Source organism: Plecotus auritus (genome assembly GCF_963455305.1).
Source record: "Plecotus auritus genome assembly, chromosome: 8".
In the NCBI taxonomy this organism is placed as follows: Eukaryota; Metazoa; Chordata; class Mammalia; order Chiroptera; family Vespertilionidae; genus Plecotus; species Plecotus auritus.
Window position 1 is genome coordinate 118458247 of NC_137782.1, and position 17938 is coordinate 118476184.

General features: G+C 41.1%; 1 protein-coding gene across 3 annotated transcripts in view; it reads right to left on the minus strand.

Moving 5' to 3' along the window:
- KDM3A (lysine demethylase 3A) overlaps positions 1–17938 on the minus strand; it is a 64048-nt gene that overhangs the window by 13098 nt on the left and 33012 nt on the right. For 2 of the 3 annotated variants that reach the window (XM_080686502.1, XM_080686501.1), the window contains exons 11-19: positions 17604–17808; positions 13938–14152; positions 10597–10749; positions 10373–10468; positions 9879–10006; positions 8000–8195; positions 3863–4035; positions 3263–3499; positions 1365–1536 (exon numbers count right to left, since the gene is read on the minus strand). In XM_080686502.1, coding sequence (XP_080542628.1) covers positions 1365–1536; positions 3263–3499; positions 3863–4035; positions 8000–8195; positions 9879–10006; positions 10373–10468; positions 10597–10749; positions 13938–14152; positions 17604–17808 — 1575 coding nt within the window. The remainder of the gene's footprint in view (positions 1–1364; positions 1537–3262; positions 3500–3862; positions 4036–7999; positions 8196–9878; positions 10007–10372; positions 10469–10596; positions 10750–13937; positions 14153–17603; positions 17809–17938) is intronic. The other variant, XM_080686503.1, reaches the window with a different exon arrangement.

The window sequence follows — 17938 nt, forward strand, 5'->3', positions numbered from 1 at the left end:
AAATGTTTTAGTCAACCAAACACTGTTCCATAACCTAGTTTAAACAGGTGCACTCATGGGGCAGTAGAGACAGGAAATCATAGGGAACAGGATATGTTCAGAACACTAGCATCACTTCAGTGTGGGTGGCACGCTGGGGGTGTGCAGCAGGAACATCACATGGAAAGGCAAGTTGCAGTTGACTCTGGAAAGTTTGAGCCCCAGAAAAATCAAATCACTGGCTCATGTAACAGTAAGTACATATCCAGTCAGGATTTGAACCCAGACCTAACTGGATGGCACACTGTGGTAGCTCTATCACCAGAACTCTTTCAAAGAACTTGCTGCCAAGACATAGCTTTAGGGTCTGCCTCAGCTGCAAGGAGCTGTCTCACCAGGTTACTGCCCTTCCCAGGCACCAGGATCTAGAAACTGAGGAGGGGGGGGTACAGGGTGGTGTTGAAGGCCCTGACATCTCCCACTTCAGCCCAATCTGTGACAATGAGGAGCAATAATTCCCTGCCATACTGGCTGAAGCTTTGTTGAGTCTGCCTTGCAAGCTGACTCCTCATGCCAGTCCTGCTTCCCACCTCTCTCTTCATTTCAGATATTTTCCATCTGAAACTCCATCTTGGCATCTACCTATGGAAAACCCCATCATGTCTTATGTAAGAGTTAAGTATAACTTTATTATAAAGTCTGAAAGTATGGGCCATGATCTATAAATGTGGGTAACAGGGAATAAGGAAGCAGGAGAGTAAAATGTGAAAGTATGTCTAAAAAGAATGAGTGGTGAATGAGCATATTTGAATTACTGAGTCTGAGGAATGAACTGGCTGAATCTTCCAGCAGTGATGGGGGCCTGGGGACCCACTGCTGTGCTGATGGGAACCACAGGGCCCAGTGTGCACTTCATGTTCTTGGAAACAGTTTATTGATTGGCCAATCACAGAAAGGGCCAAACCTCAGCACAGGCCACTCTAGCCTTATTGCTACAATCCCTGCTCATCCACATGGAGTCGACAGTGACCAGGAGACCCTGTATTAAATGAATCCACATTCCCTGGCACCTTCAGGTCTATTTACCTTATTAAACAATTTAAAAAAAAAAATGAAGGTGAGACACACATGACCACCAGCCTCGATTCATAAGCCCTGGCTTTGTGGTACCCTCCTGCTGGGCACAAGTGGAAGCACGTGAAGGATAGACACTACAAAATGAACTTGTCTCAGTTCAAAAACAAACTTTGAAGAAGAAATGGGAAGAGAAGACACTAATTTTAAACTCTAAATCCTGGGAAATGCTGTTGCTGCCACCAAAGTGTCTCAGATTCCTGCCCCTCCTTTCAAATCCTCAACACCTCTGAAAGATCTTTAATACATACTTGGAACATCTTCAAATCCATCCCAGAAATCTCCTACTGTGGCTCCTGTGATGATTTCATTGGTCCTGCAATTAACTAGGTCGACTTCCTGACCTCCAAATTCTTTCCTGAAGGATTCAGGTTTCCAAAGTTCAGTGTTCAATTTGTGATGCACTCCTGACACCATTACTGGCTAAAGAAGAGAACAGAGACTTTAGTTTGAACTCTTCCTGCTCTGACCCCACAGCTGTGGCAGCTACTGGCTTGTTTGTCTATAAGTCATCTTATCTCAGGTCCCAAAGTGCCAGCTTAAACTTCTGAGCACCCACAGCATTTCCTGTCTTCATCACTCATCTGTTACAAACATGGCTTGCTCTCAAACTACCTTAGTAAGCTTCTAGGAGCAAGGACTCCAGTCCCAGTATCCCAGAATACCAGTGCCAAGGCTCAGGGTAGGCAAAAGATGTGGTAAGACAAAGGCCAGCAGAAGAGTCCTGTCTAAACAGGGCACCGCCACAGGCCTCCAACCTGTTGTTGCTAGACAGGCATATGGACCTGAGGTTGCCAAGTCCTTTAGTTATCTAAGACAAGCCAGAAATCCTGAACTTTGTGAAATCTGACTAAAATACTGGCAATCAGTTCAATTAAAAAAATTGTTATTCATGCTCTTGGTCTAAATTCAGTATGTTACTGTCATCATGAGCAAATCTTAGTACACAGGGCTGAAAATTTTTTTTGTTAAATATGTACATTTTTCTGTATGGCAATTCCCTAGTCTTGTCCAAGAGGAAAGTATTCCTTTAGTGAGGACTCCATTTAGCCCGGAAGAAAAGCCAAAGATTCAGAAAACAAAAAACAAAACAAGAAAGTAGAGGAGCAGGTGTACATAGCCATTCATCTCCTAAACTATCAACCAAAACTTAAGATGCAGTGCATTGGCTGGTGTTTCTCAGTGGTTAGAATATCGGCCCGGCACTGAAGGGTCTTGGGTTTGATTCCTGGTCAAGGGTATGTACCTGGGTTGTGGGCTCACTCTCTGCCCCCGGTCAGGGTGCAAGTGGGATGCAACCAGTCAATGTCTCTCTCACATCGTTATCTCTCTCTCTCTTCCTCCCACCCTCCTTTCCACTCTCTCTGAAAAAAGCAATGGAAAAAGAAATCCTTGGACGAGAATTAAAAAAATTTTTTTTAAAACTTAAGATGAAGCAATGCTGCCCTGTAAAGCAGACCCCTTGGGAGACTATACATCAATTACAAGATAAACCACCTGGCTCTGGCCCACCTATAACTTCCTTCAGCACAAGATTTTAATTCATGAAAGAAAGATACATGATTGTCATATTTTGTCTAATCTCCCAAATCCCATAAGCCTCCTTGTCATACTCCACTTTTATTGAAATTTATCACACAAGAATAACTGAGTCCAGGTGCTCTCATCAAAAATCCAGTGACTAGCCTTAGCCAGTTTGGCTCAGTGGATAGAGAGTTGCCCCAAGGACTAAAGGGTCCTAGGTTCAATTCCGGTCAGGGACACGTACTTCAATTGCAGGCTGGATCCTCAACCCCATTCAGAGCATGTGTGGGAGGGCAACCAATTGATGTCTCTCACATTGATGTTTCTCTCTGTGTGTCTCTCCCCTTCCCTTCCACTTTTAAAAATCAATGGAAACATATCCTCAGGTGAGGATTAAGAACAAAAAATCCAATGACTAGTCAGAAGCAATCAAAACCTCACAAGCCATACTCTGCCTTAATTACATTCACTCTAAATAAAAAAGTACAAAAACAGGAGAGAAAGTATACAGTTATGCTACTTATAATTGGGGGGAGGGGTGGCAGAAGGAGGGGATGTCAGAGTCTGCCAAAGGTACCAAGAAGGGGGATCTGAACTGGGCTGGGGGAGCAGAGGACCCTCTTACCTGCCCTTGTTTCCAGCACTCCCTAAACACATTCCAGTTGCTCTTGTTATTGGGATCTTGCAGGCACAGTAAGCGATTGTCACACAGCCAGTAGTGAGGAGTGTCAAAACCCAGAATGCTGGGCTTGATCGTCAGTCCTTGAGGCCTCTTAGATAAATCAGAGGAAGTCTTATTTTGCACTAAAGAGGCAAAGATGTCATCAAGAATTTTTGGTGTATTCTTGAGTCCATTTTCTGTCTGAATTTGAGAAAGAATACAAGTAAATGTCATTCCGTACCATCAAAATGTACACAATATACATTTCATTCCTATAATGGTAGGACAAGTATAGATCACATATCCAGTAAACAGTCCAAGCCAGGACTCTGAGACAAAAGGAAGTCTCCTTCCCCCACTTGACATCACAACTCACAGAAGTGGGTACAGGAGAAAATTGCCCAGCCAAGTACTATAACCCTGTGAAGCCCACCTGCCAATCACACGGCCTTCTGTACCCATGAAGGAAAGCCTAGGATTCATTTCTACTTTCTGTTTCAAATTTTCTAGTGTCATCTATTCACCTTTACTAGGCGGAGTACAAACAGCAAAACAAATGCATACCTTTCCTGTAGAGGAATTCAAGAGATTTCGGAGGAAACCAGAACTGTTGTTGCTTACAGGTGTCAAAATCGTGCTATTAAAGGTATGGAGGACTGTGCTGGACTTGCTCAAAGGGGGCAGGGGTGGAAGGCATTTGATTTCATTCTTTAAAATTGGCATCATTGGTTGTTTTTCTAAAAATAAAAAAAAAATCCAAATGGAAAAGCATTCTGAAAATAAAATCTCTTAGTAGTCCTCTATTAAAATTACTTTGGAACCAGTTTTCATTTATTAGAACAAAAAAACTTAACAGGATAAATACTAATGACATTATTTAGACAAGGATTCCCAACTGGTATTAAATAACAAAGATTCAATATCCAGGGGATACATGGTAAATTTTATATACATATAAAATTTAAACATATATATATATATATATACACACATACACACACACACACACACACACACACACACACACACACATATATATATATATATATATATATATATATATATATATATATATGTTTTTGTTTTTGAGTTTTAGAGGACATTAAAGCTGGAGACAGTGAAACAAGGAAGAGCTAGGGAAATGAGCCTAAGCTGGTCTGCTTTGGTTCACTAATAAGTCAGAGAAAAGGGGGCCTTGGGAACAGGCTCAGGGGGTTTTCCCAGGATGCACTGCCACTGCCCATTGCTGCCCTGGTTGCAAGCCTTGTAGGGACCCTTAGAGTTAGGAGATGCACGCCTGTGGGGAAAGAAGGAGAGAAGACAAGAAGGTGCTCCTGAGGAAGAGGAAGGGAGGCTAAATGGTATTTTTTAAACTACTGTTTTCTATTTGTTTGTTCCTAGTGTACAAAATACAATTGATTTTTATAAATTAACAATGTAACTAGCAACCATGTTTATTAAATATATGCTTTTTAATTTTTCACATGTATAATTAAATTGTCTGCAGATATCAACAACTTTATCTCTTTCTTTCCAATTCTAATATCTTCTTGTTTGCCTTAACACAATAGCCAGGATTTCCAGTACAATATTTAATAAAATAGCGATAGCAGGTATGCTTGTCTCTTTCCTGGACACAAGAGGAGCACTGTAAAAAAAACAACCTATTCAACCAATTAAAGAAATTCAATCACTATTTATGATGATGGATGTTAGTTTTATTGTAGAAGCTCATTACAGTAAGTACTAGAGGCCCGATACACGAAATTCGTGCAAGAGAAGGCCTTCCTTCCCCCGGCTGCTGGCACCAGCTTCCCTCTGGCACCTGGGACCCAGGCTCCCCTCACAGCCCCAGCTTCGTCCGGAAGGATGTCCATTCTAATTAGCATATTAAATTTTTATTATTACAGATTATTATTATAGATATTCTCTTCTGTTCCTAAGATTTAAAAAAAAAATGAACGGAGAAACCAAGATGGCGGCATAGGTAAGCACCTAAACTGCTGCCTCGCACAACAATTTCAAAACTACAACTAAAAGACAGAACGGACACCATCCAGAACCACAGGAAAGCTGGCTGAGTGAAAATTCTACAACTAGAAGGAAAGAGAAAAGCTCACAGAGAATTGGAGGTACGGCAAAGGGTCTTTGTGCGCGCAGAGAGGAAGGGTGGCTGGGAGCCTGGCTGACTTTCTCTGGCGGAAGGGGGAAGGAAGCCCCCGACCGCACTGAACCCCAGTTCTGACTGCACTGAACCCCAGTTCCGGGCGAGCCCCTGGGGACCCACACTCTTGTGGGGGGAGTCTGGACTCTCGGGCGGAGACTCGGGAGCTGGGGAAGGCAGAAGTCTGAAGGCGCGCGTGTGCCACTGCGCACAAAGGCTGCGGAGGTTGCCACAGGCTTTTCCTAGTGGAAGGGAGTCAGAGGCTCCTGACTGCACTGAGCCCCAGTTCTGACTGCACTGGACCCCAGTTCCAGGCGAACCCCTGGGGACCCACGCTCTTGTGGGGGGAGTCTGGACTCTCGGGCGGAGACTCAGGAGCCGAGGAAGGCGGAGGACTGAAGGCACGCATGTGCGCGCAAGGGCAAGGCTGACGGGAAGCCAAGACTGAGACTCCACCCCATCCAAGCTGAGCACAGAGGCAATTACAATTTGGCAAGTCTAATCCTATAAGGCTGTCTCCAGCACCGAACTTCTCCCAGCATAGACACAGCTGATCCTTACAGCCAACTGGCCTGGAGGTCAATTCTTCCTAGTGATACCAACAACAATCAAGACTTAATTACAACAAGGCTGTACACACAGTCCACAAAGGGGTGCACCAAGAGCATCCATGTCAAGTTAACTGGGGAGGCAGACCCACTGGGCCATATTGGAAACCTAGCACACAAATCTACCTTACCAACTCAGGGAAGCAGTGAAAATGCGGCGTCAAAGAATCAGATCACAAACGAAAGAAATGGAGGAAAACAAACAACTGGATATAGAATTCAAAACCACGGTTATAAGGCTTTTTAAGAATATCCTAGAAAAGGCCGATAAATATAACGAGACCCTTGAAGATATGAAAAAGGACCAACTAGAAATTAAACATACACTGACTGAAATAAAAAATATTATACAGAGACCCAAAAACAGACTAGAGGAACACAAAAATCAAGTCAAAGAATTGAAATACAAAGAAGCAAAAAACACTCAACCGAAAAAGCAAAAAGCAAAAAAACAAATCCAAAAAGTTGAAGATAGTATAAGAAAACTCTGGGACAACTTCAAGCGTACCAACATCAGAATTATGGGGGTGCCAGAAGAAGAGAGAGAGCAAGATACTGAAAACCTATTTGAAGAAATAATGACAGAAAACTTCCCCCACCTGGTGAAAGAAATAGACTTACAAGTCCAGGAAGCGCACAGAACCCCAAACAAAAGGAATCCAAAGAGGACCACACCAAGACACATCATAATTAAAATGCCAAGAGCAAAAGACAAAGAGAGAATATTAAAAGCAGCAAGAGACAAACAGTTAGTTACCTACAAGGGAGCACCCATACGACTGTCAGCTGATTTCTCAACAGAAACTATGCAGGCCAGATGAGAGTGGCAAGAAATTTTCGATGTGATGAATAGCAAGAACCTACAACCAAGATTACCCAGCAAAGCTATCATTCAGAATTGAAGGGCAGATAAAGAGCTTCACAGATAAGAAAAAGCTGAAGGAGTTCATCACCACCAAACCAGTATTATATGAAATGCTGAAAGGTATTCTTAAAGAAGAGGAAGAAGAAAAAAGTAAAGAGAAAAATTATGAACAACAAATACATATCTATCAACAAGTGAACCTAAAAATCAAGTGAATTAAAAACCTGAGGAACAGAATAATCTGGTGAATATAATAGAATCAGGGGCATAGAAAGGGAGTGGACTGATAATTCTCAGGGGAAAAGGGGTATGGGGGGTTCATGAAGAGAATGGACAAAAATCATACACCTATGGATGAGGACAGTGTGGGGGAGGTAAGGGCAGAAGGTGGGGTGGGAACTGGGTGGAGGGGAGCTATGGGGGGAAAAAGGGGAAACAATTGTAATAACCTGAATAAAGATTTATTAAAATAAAAAAAATAAAAAAAAATTTAAAAAAATGAACAAGTATTGAATTTTTCTACTTTTCTGTGTCTCATAATTTTTGAATGTTAAACTACACCTGCATTTCTGATGCCCTTGTTCATGCTGTATAAGTCCTTTATTGATTGTACTGAATTCTATCCACTTAAATTTTGTTTAGGATCTTTGCATGAAAGAAATTGACGTGCAATTTTTCTTTAACATAAACAGAAAGTGGAATCATGTAAATTCTAATCTAACTACCTGATTCCAAAGGCCATATTCTTTACATTATCGTCGAGCATAGATGAAACAAAAGCACAGGTAAAAATAAAACTGAAGCCAGACATTGAACATTAGACAAACAAGAACTGTATATAGGATAAGAATAGGAAGGCAAAAAAGTCTCAATCTTCACCTAACTTACCGTCTATCATCAGCAATAGCTGTCCTTGCTGGTGCTGCATTTTGAAAACACTTGCACTTTTGCCAGGTCTCACGGTGACTATAGGGAACCACTTTTCCTTCTACATGACCTCTACTCTTCTCACACCAAATGGACTAAAGTTCCCAGGAACCCACAGGAAAGGAGGAAACGCTCACCCTTATTTTCCTTGTTGACATTCCCACCTGTCAGGTCTGTCAGCCAGTTTAAAGGAGAAGTGCTGCCTGGACAGGCTGGCTTAATGCTGCTGGCTGACTTGGAGGCGGCTCCCCCACCCATGGCCGCCGGCTCCAGCACTGAGGGGTTCTGTTGGAGCATGGTTCCGAGAGTCGGTTTTTCTCCAGCTAAGGAAATCTGAGTATAAAAAGAGAATTTTACACAAGCTGAAAAATTATGTTTTCCTTTTCTTACCTTCCTCCTAACAGCTCACCAGTGAGAGACAAATGCCCAAAACAAAGCCCAGTAACAGCCCTAGACATCACCATGGCTGCAGTAATCTTACAGTAACAGAACGGGACTATAAGGTAGGGGAGACTTTAATTTTTTAGCTTTTATGTATTACTAGTGAAACATTAAGATATGCTAAGAATTTAAATACAGCAAAATATTCCGCCCACACCCCTTTATCTCCCATCTCACACTTATACATATCCTGAGCGCTCCATCTACCGTGTTGCTTTAAAATGACCAGTTTGTGCCTATATCCCCAGTGAACTCACCGTAGTATCTGGAATAGACACTCAAAACAGGGTTGCTGAATGAATGAATAAAGGAGGCAGGGTAGGAAAGGTAGAGCTGTGATTTCAGAAGGAAATAGGAAGTAGAGAAAACGCACTTGATTTAGCATAGTGGAATGGGCTTTTAAATGTAGTGATCATTAAAAGAAGTCAAACAAACTGAGAAGAAAACAATTTGGAAAGAACACACCACTTATCTTTCCGTTACTTAAAAAACTGCCTTGACAACTCAACTGGGGAGGTTATACATACATACATGGAGAAGGAAAAGGTTAGTCAAATTCCTGTTTGGTCCTGGCCCACCCTTTACATGTGATATGATTCTGTGATGTCCAATTATTGGTATTGTTCATTATTCCTCGACTAGAGGCCCGGTGCATGAGGGGGCAGGGGTCCCTCAGCCTGGCCTGTGCCCTCTTGCAGTCCGGGAGTCCTCGGGGATGTCCGACTGACAGCTTAGGCCCAAGTGGGCCTAAGCCGCAGTCTGGCCTCCCTCTGCAGGAGGTGACCAGGCAGGCAGATCAGGGGACTGACCAGTCGTTCCACTGTTTGGTCGATTTGCATATTACACTTTTAATATATAGGATTACTGATGAGGAAACTAAAGCACATATAAACAAGTTAATTTGAGCCAAAGTTATGCAACTAGAAAGTGGCAAGGGAAAAAAATTCAAATTTAGTTCTGACTCCAGAATCACAACTCTTCTACCCATGCTGCCTTTTATGTAAATGTAAAAACCTCTGATTATTAAACACAATGTGGAATAATGGGCTGAGGGAGAGGAAGGGAGATGTGGGAGAGAGGGTATGATGGTGGAGATGAAGGGTATGCCTCTAGGAAGAGCATCAGCACCAAGCAAATGTACATCTTTTTATGTTGAGTGATGGGTACATAAAGATTCATTTCAATATTATTTCCTTCAACTCTTCACATATATTACAGGTAAAATATACTTAGTAATTTAAAACATTTTAGAGCTTATCTGAATCTCTTTAACTCTGCAAAGTATGAGAAGTTGTTAAAAACCCATATAAATTTGACAGCAATTTATTAGGTTATTATTAGACTATAATAGAAGAGTTTTTTGCTTTTTCAAGAAACAAAAATTAAAAACCTACTAAAAGTTCCACGATAGTAATGTGAAAAGTGAGAATGGGTCTATGAAATGGCACGTGAAACATGAGTTCTCCTTCCACAGTCAGTGTCCCCATATTTCTTTCAAATATACAGAAATCCTTGGGTTATTTGAAAGCAGACAGACAACAATAAGGATGGTGAATCTAGCATAAACAGTAATACCTGTTTTATGTCTTCCTTTGAGGCTGGCTTGGAAAAGAGTTTGAATTGCCTGTTTGAACAGGGACAATTTGCCTTTATTCCCCATTTTGCTCTTACAGAATGAACAATGTCTCCAACTTCATAGAGGGCTAAAAAAAAGGGCACAGGCAAACATCTGAACATGGATGTCACGTATTTTCAATATCAACATGACAAAGCAGAAGCTGACATTTCTGGCAGGATAACTATTTTTTAACAGCATGGTGCTTACAAGTCCTCCTTTTCATCCTGCTAAGTATGTCTTCCCCCAAATGTACCATTTCCTTTCCTTCCACAAAACTGTTTACAAGACCTTAATCACAAAGTTTTGGGGACATTATTTTACAAATTTCTGGACAATTTATGGTACACACTAAAATAAAGTTAGCACGTAATATACTATACAAAGTAAAATGAAATCACCTTTGAGCTAACCAAAACAAGGTGAAAAGAAATCATTACACCATGTGAAATACCTTTTCCAGGGATGATCTGTGTAGGCATCAGGTTCTCTGGTTCATGGATCTGACTCTTCACACACCTTATCCAAGAGAAAGTCTTGTAGGCAGAACCTGCAAATAACTGATTTGTAGTAACTGATCTCATGGACTCTGGCCCCAAATACCTCAAGAATCCATCACCACAAACCAATAAAAGGATTAATCTAAGGGGTCTGGAGGAGAATCAAGTCAATCCTCACCCTGCTGGCAATTCTTCCTCTTCATCCGGTAGCAATCTACACACACTCCAAACCCACACCGAGGACACACCCAGTGCAGGTTGAAGATGGTGGTGTCACACACATCGCACATTTCTCGAACACCTTTGACAGCTCGCTTCCAAGCAACCTGTCCTACAAAAATCAATTAATCACTTAGTCTTGGGAGAAGAGGGCTTATGAAATACAACTTGAAAGGGGAAGGGAGCTGATGTTACTTCTCCTCTGACTGGAGTTCCCATTAGTTCTGTTCAACACCCAGAGCCCATCTCAACTCCACCCCACCCACAGGCCTCTTCACACCATAAGCAGTTGGGGGGGTGCAGTTTTACCCCCTAGGAGATACTCAGGCTCTGCACCCTTGTCCCTCCCACCCTCCAAAGAGCTCTGCACACTACTGATGTGGGTTAAGTACCACTGAATAAATAAATAAAAAAAGAAAACAGCAGCAGTTACACTAGAGTTCAGACATAGGTATCACACCACAGTGGTTCTTCACGTTTGGGATCATGAGACCCTTTGAGAATCTGAAGGCAGCATGGACCATGCTTTCTCCAAAGGAAAAACAAATTGACTCAGATATACAAACGCAACATTTGACATAATCTCAGGTTAGTCACAGATGCCCTGAATCCACACAGACTGCCCATTAAAAACCCCAGGGTGCTTAGGGAAATGGGAGGGAGATGCACATTAATTTAGTGGGGGCACAGTAGTCAATAGTTCCTTCACGGGACAGTCAGAACTCGATTTTGTTAGTGCCAGGAGTGATGTGGACACCCAAGACTGACTCATACTAACCAAATATCCAACATCTATATATATATAAAAGCCCAGCGACTGGAATGGCAGAACGACCAGAACAACCGGTGGCTATGACATGCACTGCCGCAGCCAACGAGCCTGATCCGGGCCCTGATTGGCCCCCACACCCTCCTGGCTGGCCTGGCCCGTTGGCCCCCAACACCCCGATCGGGGGCAGGGCCAGCTGGCCAACCGCCCACAGCCCTTCCCCCCCCGCAGGCCCAGCCCGATGGGCCCCCATTGGGGTGGGCCAGCTGGACCCCACCTGTGCACAAATTCGTGCACCAGGCCTCTAGTTAAAGCATAATCCAGAATTCTACAAAGTAGCATTTCCCATTCCAATGGCCAAGCCCTGATAACTGGGGGGAAGGGCCTTCCAGGAATGGGCAGGACATATAACCCACTCCCCCACCTATGCAGAAATGCCAGATCAGATGATCAAATCAAGTATTAGAAAGTTTCAAGGAGTATGAGCAAAGAAAGGACATTTCCTGGGTCAGAGAAAAGCCCAATGTCTACTGATAAGAACACTCTTTTCTGTGTGTCTCCCTCTCCTGAACAAGACTGGATCAATACTGCCACATTCTTATTCTATGGAGAGTTCGTGGTTAATTCATTAATTCTTCAGACTGACCACAATGCAAATGACCAACTTCATTTCACACTGAATTAATCCAATTGCTGAGTGAACTTCTGCCATTTCATTATAATGCAATAGTTCACTGTATAATACACAGAGCTTTAAGCAGTTTGCAAATGAGATTTTATGAACTTCACCTTGGTCACTTGCATTAGACTGTTTTATTAGAGAACATTCTTGGATCTCTGAGCCACCATTTAATGATTTTTTTTGTCACTGAAAAGACAAAGTATAAACGTTGAGATCAGCCTCCTAATCTCAGGATGAGAGTAATCCCTATGGGAACATCTTGTGGCATCTTTCAGTATCACTCAAAGTGAGTTCCTCTCTCCAACTAACCAGCTGGTTAGAGGAAGTGAAAAGGAACAGAGGACTCAAACAGACTAAGAGGAAAGGTTAATCACATTTAAATCTTCAAGGACAGTGTTTCTTAATTATGCCTATTTCTGTATGGAAAAAAAAATGCATTTTTCAGATGACTCACCAATAGCAAAGAAAGAACATCAGTTGCTTTAAACAGCCCTGCTGATTTGGGAATGAAGTACTAATATGTTCCAAAGAAGTGTTTCTATATTCTGATCATTATGTGCCACCTTCTAGATCAGCAGTTGCCAACCTTACGGACCACCGGTTGGCGACCACTTAAAATTTCTTTAAATCTACTACTTTTACTTAAATGTATATAATAAAGGCACTTTGTATCTCTACCGAAAAGAGAAAACCATCATCACGTCTTAAATAGAAGATTATGAGAAAACAACAATGATTCTTTATTAGAGTCTCTGCTACCCAAACAGAATAGAGTGATTCTACAGCTTCTCTTCTCTTCAGCACAACTTTGGCTGTCCCGGAGCTCACAATTCCATCTCCCCACCTGAATTCCTGCTCCTGGGAATGCCCCATTCCTTGGGCTCTGAGATGCAACAGTATCCATACCTGTCCAATAAATTATTTTTATTCTTAAGCTAGCTTCAGCTAGTTTCTGGTACCTACAACTAAAAATCTTAAGGCTGTATGGGTAGATGCTTGCACTGAAACATTATTTGCCTATGCAAAGTCTGAAAAGCTACCCACCAGAGGAAAGGAAAGATTTCACCTGCAACTCTCAACCACTTGGGAAAGAAAAAATGATGGAAGGAAATTGAGACTTAACAGACAGATGCCCCTTGGTGCTTCTGGCTGGATATCTCTGTTTTACAGAGGGACATGGACAGACAGAGGTGTGCTGTCCTCCCAGATGTCATACCCTGAGATGTTACGAAGGACTTTTGGCTTTAATGTGTCACCACACTGATTGATTCCTATGGTTCATTGGGCTGACGAATGAATGTGAGAGTGGAGGACACCTGCACACATCCATATGGAACATACACCTATTTCCTTAAAACCTTGCCTCTAACAGAATCATTTTTATCTGAGTTTGTTCCCATTCTCATTATTGGGACCCAGTTCCCCAGACTGATTCAACAGGTCTTGGGTAGAACCTGTCCATTCTAATGTTCTAATTTTCTTTGAAATGTATTCATAATTAAGAACCTTTGTCTTAAAATAAACCAACCTGAGGTTTCAACCCCTTTTGATAAGCCTACACTGCTGGTAACGTGCAAATTCCAAAACCACCTCACCTTTGCCTTTCTTAACTAAAAATGAGTTCTACTCCTTTGGTAATCAGCCCCAAGTAAACCCCACAGATAGGTAACTGACTCCCATGAAACCAACAGGTAAAATCTGTTACAAAAGAAAAAATACAACCTCATTATGCCAAAGTCATCTAAACTTTGGGGTGAAAATGAAACCTAAGCAATTAGGACTTAGGTGCCATTCAGGAACAAAAATCAAGTTGGACTCAAAAATCCTACCCACTAAGAGATGTTCTTACTGTGTGGCTCAATAGTTGACATAGCTTCCTTTTCAGAAATCACCATTTGACAGAAGTGGTCTCCAATGTTGGCCAGGATATACTTTGCTGTGTCCAAATCGATCCCCACCACGTTTTTGTTTATAGGCAACCACAAGCCAATTGCTTCACTGTCATACTTGTTTGGAGTTAAGAAACCTTCTACTCGCAACACACCATGTTTGTTGAATTTTAACCTAGAAGAAGTAGGGAAAAAACAGGTGCATTTCACACACACAAAATTAATTTACAACTTATAGTTACTAATTAAAATCAATAAATTCCTTCCCAGTTTTTTATAATCTCCATGGCTGATTACAGCCAATTGTTATTTGGCAATTTCAGTAGAAAGATAAGAAAAATATTTCCAAAAGACATGGTGGGGAACACCTGCCCGACTTGGGGGCAAGAATAATCACAAGTCACCAGAAAAGTAAAATGACAAACAGAAGGTGGTAAATTATCTGATCAGATCTGAATACAAATATTGCTTCAAGAATAATGCTCAGCAAGGGAAGGCTAATACTGGACAGTCACTGAAGCCATGACCAAATAGGTATTTAGCATCCATATAAATCCTAGCTGCAAATTAGGGTGTAAGCTCCTGGAATGAGTGGCAGTGTTAAGATGGGCCTCAGTACCTAAGAGAGAGGAGTAAAAGGCAGAATACTTTCTCAGTATGCTCATTCAATATTTTTGACACCTGAATGTTTTTTCTAAGCTATGTGTTGGTTTTTAATTTATTTTAAATACATTATATGTCAATCTATTTGGAGACACATAATAGACATACAGACAACCACAGTGAAATAGAATATGATAGGTAAAATAATCATTAAATTTTATAGGAACCAAAGGTGGTTTGTGGGGCTAATGTAAAGATAAAAATAGTAACTAAACTTGACCTTGCAATAAAAAGGTAGACACTAGGTAAGGGAAGGCATGGCAAGGAAACAGGGACCTTGATTACTTTACTAGTCACCAGCAGTTACAAAAACTCAAGTCTATGAGACACATGAAGTTGTATTTTAGAAAAACCATTTGTCTAGAAGAGCACAGAATGAACTGAAAATACACTGAAAGTTGCATAAGAGATGCAAGCTTATGCCGAAACCGGTTTGGCTCAGTGGATAGAGCGTCGGCCTGCGGACTGAAGGGTCCCGGGTTCGATTCCGGTCAAGGGCATGTACCTTGGTTGCAGGCACATCCCCAGTGGGAGGTGTGCAGGAGGCAGCTGATTGATGTTTCTCTCTCATCGATGTTTCTAACTCTCTATCCCTCTCCCTTCCTCTCTGTAAGAAATCAATAAAATATATTGGGAAAAAAAAAGAGATGCAAGCTTATTTTTCAGCAGTCCAAAGGAGATATGCAAGTTTTTAACTGATAGCTTAAATTAGAGGTAGTCATTATACTAAAAAAAGAATTTGAAAGCCATTTCAAAGGGGAAGGAGATGGCAAACTGGACTTTATCACTGAGACCCTATCCTACCCCCTCCTATTTTGTCTACAGAAGAAGTTAATGAGAAACAAACTTGACGAGAAAGCTTGTGATAGCCTCAATCTTCACTCTAAACATTTGGGAGATGGGGAGAATATTTTTTAAATTATTATGTTCTTTTTAACCAAAGAAATTAGTTTGTTCTACTAGATTGGCTTCTACTATGTAACATTAAGTAAAAGCACTTTCCCCTTCACAGAGGTCAAAAATGGAAAAACAGCCAGTCAGTGTGACTCAGTGGATGAGCACTGACCTATATTAACCAGGAGGTCAAGATTCGATTCCCTGTCAGAGCACATGCCTAGGTTGCGGGCTTGATCCCCTGTGGGAGGTGTGCAGGAGGCAGCCAATCAATGATTCTCTCTCATCACTGATGTTTCTCTTTCTCCCTGTCCCTTCCTCTCTCTGAAATCAATAAAAATATATTAAAGATAATCTATAGCCAGAACAAACTGCATATATATATATATATATATATATATATATATATATATGGCAAAAACTAAACCAAAAATAAGACATGGCTGCCTTTCTGCACTCAGGATCAAAAATTTAAAGAAAATTAATATATAAAAATGAAAGTTTTTTGTCTATAAAATTGGAGATTTTTAAAGAAAAGATATGCCTCTTCTTACTGACAAAGGTACACAGAGACAGGCATGTTCAAACCCTACCAGTAGGCATGGATGCAAGTGTAGTCTTCCTGCAGGGCAAAGTGGCAGAACACAGGTATCAAAGCCTTAAAATACACACACCTGGCCTGGTCTTACCACTTTCAGTAATCCTCCCAAAGTAAATAATCAGAGATGTGAACAAGGAAATGATCATTTCTACATTATTTTTAGTGGCAAAAAATATAAAATAATCTTAATACCAACAAGGGAATTGGCTAAGTGAATTACCAATGTTATTATGGGTTCTTACATAGCTATTCAAAAATATTTGCAGAAAAATGTTAACATGATTAAGTGGTTCCTACTATGGAAAGTATTGGGAAAGATTCAACATAGTATATAGAAGCATACCTTGGAGATACTGTGGGTTCTATTGCAATAAAGCAAATATTGCAATAAAACAAGTCACACAATTTTTCCCCCCAGTGCACATAAAAGGTATGTTTACATTATACTGAAGTCTATTAAGTGTGCAATAACATTTTGTCTAAAATATATGCACCCCTATGTTCATAGCAGCATTATTTATAATAGCTAAGATCTGGAAACAGTCCAAGTGTCCACTAGATGAGTGGATAAAAAAGCTGTGGTACACTTACACAATGGAATACTATGCGACTGTAAAAAAAGAAGGATCTCTTACCCTTTGAGACAGCATGGATGGACCTGGAGATTATTATGCTAAGCAAAATAAGCCAGTCAGAAAAAGACAAATATCACATGATCTCACTTATATGTGGAATCTAATGAAAAAATAGGTCTAGAGGCCTGGATACATGGAACAGACTGACAGATCTCAGAGGGGAGAGGGGTGAAGGGGATGGAAGAGATTAACCAAAGAACTTACTGCATATATGCATTGCCCATGGACACAGACAACAGTGTGAAGCCCTGGAGTGGGGCAGGGGCTGGGTGGAGGGGGACAAAGCAGGGGGAATGGGGGACATATGTAATACTGTCAACAATTTAAAAAAATACTTATTTCTAAAAATGCTAACCATCATCTGAGGCTGTTGGAAAAATGGTGCCAATATACTTGCTCGACTCAGGGTTGCCACAAACCCTCAAATTGTGAAAAAAGAAAGAAGGAAAAAAAGGGCAAAATCTGTGAAGCACAATAATATGAGGTAGGCCTGTACAATAGGTACGCTTAAGTGTATTTTATGACCATATAAATATTAAAATGCATTGAAAAGTTAACAGTAGTCATTTGTAGTGGTTTTCCAGAACCATCAGCATTTTTCTGTTTGTTACTTTTAGAAATAGAAGTTTGTATTTTTTGGCTTCTTTGCTTTAAAAAAATTTTAAAGGGAGAATGTGAAGGAAATAATATTCAGTAAGGTCTAGATTTCCAAACCAGAGATTAAAAATAGTATCTCTACTCTTTTTAGTTCTAGATTTACTATTGATAGACAGGAGGGCAGGGGGATATGCTATAAGGCCCAGATTACCTGAGCTTCCGCCCAGATGCCTTACCTTCTAAAGTGAAAGAAGCGACAAAACACAGGCGAATCTTTCTGTTGTTCCTTATCCTTGCGGAGACTGTCCAAGCGACACTCCCGGCACTTGGGCAGCTGTGCGACAATGTTCATGCAGGAGTCATCCTGTACAAAGGCCTCACCGCTCTGCTGCAGCTTCTTGAGTTTGGCTGGGTCTGTCAAAACGGACTTCCTGGATGGCGCTAGCAAAACAAAAGATTAAGAAAATGGGACCTCAAATTTTTTAAAAATCACATCAATATGCTACTGAATTCTATTCAAAAGGCCAGTTTTCCCAAAGGGAGAACTCCTCAATAATTGGTTCAATTGTCA